This window comes from Panthera uncia, unplaced genomic scaffold (assembly GCF_023721935.1).
Source record: "Panthera uncia isolate 11264 unplaced genomic scaffold, Puncia_PCG_1.0 HiC_scaffold_965, whole genome shotgun sequence".
Taxonomy (NCBI): Eukaryota; Metazoa; Chordata; class Mammalia; order Carnivora; family Felidae; genus Panthera; species Panthera uncia.
The window spans coordinates 4693-9396 of NW_026060161.1; the positions used below are offsets into that span (position 1 = coordinate 4693).

The 4704-nt window shown below is 59.5% G+C and overlaps 1 protein-coding gene across 1 annotated transcript; it reads left to right on the forward strand.

Annotated features, from left to right (window-relative positions):
* Positions 1-1317: 1317 nt before the first annotated feature.
* Positions 1318-4008, forward strand: LOC125918543 (protein phosphatase 1 regulatory subunit 3G-like). Its single transcript, XM_049624527.1, has one exon. It carries the CDS (start codon positions 2359-2361, stop codon positions 3394-3396), a length of 1038 nt encoding a protein of 345 aa, XP_049480484.1. The 5' UTR covers positions 1318-2358; the 3' UTR covers positions 3397-4008.
* The last annotated feature ends 696 nt before the right edge of the window (positions 4009-4704 follow it).

Below are 4704 nucleotides of genomic sequence, written 5' to 3' on the forward strand. Positions count from 1 at the left end.
CCCTTCCACCCACATTCCCCACACTCCCACCCACACGGGGCCCATACAACTATGGGCTGAAATGTTACCTGCAGGCCTATCTGTTCACTCCCACTCACCTTCCTCCCGGAGGCCTCCCTGGCTAGGTTGCATCCTTCTTAGCATCTGCTAGTGTGGCCAAGCCTGTATTTGCTTTTTGGTTAATGTTGGTCTCCTCCAATATACTGAGAGCTCCCTGAGGGTGAGGTGTTCTAACACTTTCACTAAAAAGAAAAGAGAGTTGCTGGGCCTAGGGCCCTGCATAACCCTGAGTCTGACACCTCCTTGAGTCCTACTCCTTAGGCACCTCACCTCCTGAAGTCCCTTGTCCTGCAGTGGGCACATGGCCCTGATGAGGGCAGTAGCCCAAAGGGTCACCACAACCTCAAAATCTCTTTGAAATCCTATTTTAATCTTCCAAATAATTTTCAAATTTTGTGTTTAACTCCATAATATGTAAATATTTACCTAAATGTAAAAATAATTTCTTCCCCAAATCTTGGAGTTGTTCAGGGAGACACACAGAGTATCACGTGCCTCTTGTAAGCTTCCAAGTTAACATGCAATCATGGAATTCTATATTGGGCACCCAAGGACCTACCACCCTAACAGGAGGATGGCAGAGCCCCTTCCTCAGGAGCATCACACCCCCAGCCCTGGCTTCCTAGTGATGGGAGAACTCTTCCCTCTTAATTGCCCAGGGTTCAAATCCCACCACACCTAGCTGTGAGGCCTGGGCAATGAAAAATCCTTCACACTTCTATGTTCCACTTGTAGAGTAGGGATGATGCTCTGAGAATAAGATCAGGCAAGAAGGATCAGTTCAAACCAACATTTGCTGATGGCTGGGTGCTCAGTCAATATTAGTGATTAATATGACCCTTACTCCCTACTCTCCATCTTATGCCTGCCTCCTCACCAAAATGCCTAAGGTGCTGGCCCCTTTAAATTCTGCCAGACCATAAGGTATTTTAGTTACCATGCCTCAGTTAAATGACCCGGGTAGGTTGGCTTTTCTTTTTTTTCTTTTCTTTTCTTTTTTTTCCCCCTGAAATACTGTATCTATGTTTCTAGAATCCCTAGCTTTTTACACAAGTAACTCCACACGTCCACACAGGTTTATACGCAGGTCCCCAAAATGCGGTCCCTGGAGCCCAGCATCGGCATGACCTTGTTGGAAATACTTTCAGCAACACTCAATCAGAAACTCCAGGGTGGCGCAGGAATGTTTTCACAACCCCTCCAGGTGACGCCGACGCGCGCTAATGTTTGCGAGACACTGACTTTGATCAAGGTAAAGTTAGCCTTAAAAACAGACAAAACCAACAACAAAAACTCACTACCGAAGGTCTCCCCAGTGCCCAGGTTCCACGTTCCACCGGTAGAGCCGCAGGTCGGCCGCTTCGCAGCCCTAGCGCACGCCGAGGCCCCTCGGGGCCTCGGGGAGAGGCAGTGCGCGCGGCGACGGTCCCGCGGGGCCCCGGTCCTCAGGGCCCCGGAGCGCGGCGGGCGGGACAGGGGGAGGAGCGGGGACGTGCTCCCGGGCCCCGAGCTAATGGCCTCCGGCAGCTCTCGGCGCAGAGCCGCGTCCCCGCCCCGGACTCGGCCCCAGCCCCCGGGCGCCGCCACTGCGGGAGCGCCGAGGCCAGCGCGCTGGCGGGAGAGCGGGACTGAAGCCCGGGAGCCCCGAAGTTTGGGAAGGAAGGAAAAGAAAGCGAGGGAGGCGCTCGGCGCTCTCGGTCCGCTTGCCCGCAGGCGAGCTTCCCTAATTGCGCGCCTGCCCCCGGGGACTTCCCCGGCCTCCGCGACACCCGGGAGGAGACGGCTTTGCGACCCGCCAGAGGGCGGACCCGTCCAGACCTGGGGCAACTTGACGCGCCGGAGGAAGGCAGTTCGCGCCCGAGTCCACGAAAGCTGAGCGCCAGTTCACCCGAGGAGCTCCGGAGGCAGGACCGACGCGGGCCCCGCCGGGGTGGGCGGGAGGGAAAAGGGAGCCCCCAACTTCCAGAGAGCCGTCTCCACCTTCTGCCTCAGCCTTCGGGAAGCTCGCCCGCTCGCTCCGGCCCGCGCCGCCCAGCTTCCCGGTGTTCCCACGGCCTGCGCCTCCCCGCCCCGGGCCCTCCCCCCCCGCCGCTGGCAGGTTCAATCCCCAGAGCCGGCCCCACGCCGGCATCCTCCTCCCACTTCGCGCCGGGTCTCCGCCACTAAAACCCGGGGCTACGCAGTGGGACTGTCTTCTCAGCTCCAGCCAGGGGCAGGCTCTGCGCGCCCTTGCAACGACCCAAGGTGTTGAGTCTCCAGGGAGAAGCGATACGGACAGTCCCGGGGCCAGACAGCGTCATGGAGCCCCAGGGGGCGCTAAGTTTGGAGAAACAGGGACCTGCGCTCTTTGGAGAGCCCCCGCCAGCCGAGGGGCTGCCCACTCCGGGGGGCGACGGCGGCGGCGCGTCGGAAGCCCCGAGCCCCGACGCTGACCCCTTGTCCGCGGAGGAAGAGGCCGCCTCCCAGGGGCCGGAGGAGCTGCTGGAATGCCGCCGCCGCCTCCCGCGTTCCTTTTCCCTGCCCGCGGACCCGATCTTGCAGGCGGCCAAGCTGCTGCGCCAGCGCCAGCAGCTTGGCCTGGGGCTCGGCCCGGAGGGCGGCGAGGGGGCCGAGGGCTTGCCGCACGGTCCCGGCAGCTGCTGCGCCAAGTGCAAGAAGCGAGTGCAGTTCGCGGACGCGCTGGGGCTAAGCCTGGCCAGCGTGAAGCACTTCAGCGAGGCGGAGGAGCCGCAGGTGCCGCCCGCCGTGCTCTCCCGCCTGCGCAGCTTCCCCATGCGCGCCCAAGACCTGGAGCAGCTCCCCGGCCTGCTGGCCGCGGCGGCCGCAACCGCGGCCCTCTCTGCGCCGCCTCCCCGGCTTCGGCCTCTTTTCGAGCTTCCCGGGCCCAGCGCCGCCGCCGAGAGACTGCGGCGGCAGCGCGTGTGCTTGGAGCGCGTGCAGTGCTCGGAGCCCTCGGGAGCGGAGGTGACGGGCTCCGGCCGGGTGCTGGGCTGCCCCGGGCCGAGAACCGTGGCGGTGCGCTACACCTTCACCGAGTGGCGCTCCTTCCTAGACGTGCCGGCCGAGCTGCAGCCCGAGCCGCCGGCGGAGCCACAGCCACCTGAGGCGCCGTCGGGGGGGCCCGGGGACGCCGAGGAGGAGCCAGGCGCCGAGCGTTTCCACTTCTCGCTGTGCCTGCCCCCCGGCCTGCAGCCCCAGGAGGGGGAAGACGCGGACGAACCGGGCGCCGCGGTCCACTTCGCTGTGTGCTACCGCTGTGCCCAGGGCGAGTACTGGGACAATAACTCGGGGGCCAACTACACGCTGCGCTATGTGCGCCCTTCCGACGCGCTCTGAGCCCAAGGCCGGGCTCCAGGCCGCGCGCCTCCCCAGAGCACCAGGGTGACCTGCGGGGGCGATTTGCTGAGCCCCGTACCTCGGGGAAGGAAAGGAGGGAGCCGTTCACGGCAAACTTTTCACCAGGACGGATCCGGCGAGTGAGCCTTGTGAGCACCGTAACTCCTCGCCCGTTGTCTCCTCGCTTAGGCCTTCCTCCGCTGCTTCTGGGATTCTCGCTCTGCGTCAGAATGGGAAGAAATTCTCAAGACTCTGAGCCATAGCTTCCTCCAAGAAAAAGTCTCCTGACCCTTGCGCCTAATTGTAAGACCTTGGGATTTGTTTAAAACTATAGACAAAAGTGTTTTCGCCGTTGCTGCTTGTTGGAGATGCCTGAGTCTCAGGGAAAGGACAGGCATCCTGCCACATCATGCCAGGAGAATGCACTGGACCCTGGGCGTGAAGGGGAGCCTTCGCACAGGGGCCTGTTTCTCCGAGAAAACCGGGTGGGGCCTGGGCTGGGCCGTCCTTTTCTCTTAACTGGGATCTGGGAGATGTTTGCACAGACTGGACATTACTTACTTGGGCCTATGTGTACGCATGTCCTTTAAAAAAGTAAAGGCAACTTGCACACTCTTTTACGCTGTACTTTATATTTCAGCTCCTGGGGAGTTTGGGAGGTCTTGACAGGTGATCTTCCTCAAATAGTTAACAGTATTTTCAAGTTTCTTTCCTCCAATCCTTGCTCTCTGATGTGGAAAGGCCCAGATTTCCTATTCTGGGCAAAAATGTTCTTTGAAATGTTTTGTAGGAGGGTTCTGTCCCCTGCCAAAATGAGGTGGTTGGTCAATTGATACATTAGAGTAATCCTGTCGACCTGTGTAAGCTGCAGTCACCAGCCCTCAACCCCCTTGTATAGGCGGAGCACATAATAGCTGCTAGACTTCTCTGGGCCTTTAGCAGCCAGAGAAGCTGGACTTTCCAGTGGTTGGGTGATTGGAGGGTGTGTGTGTGTGCGTGTGTGTGTGTGTGTGTGTGTGGAATGGACAGGTGTCTTTCTGTCTTTAGTCAGAGCCACAATGGGTAGTGATGACCTGATAGGAGATGAAGCATGCCCAGCAGGTACATGTTGTCAGAACCAGATGGGTGCTGTGCACACTGGCCTTCGTCACTCAGCTGCTGATGCTGTGGATGCCAAGATAAAGTGGCTATGTATGAGCAGGGCAGGTAAGTATCCTGGCTGGGGACCTGATTTTTAACCACACCTTGGTTACCCCTTGGGAATTTGTCTTTCTTTCGTTTTCATTATTTTCCAGCACATGATGAGTA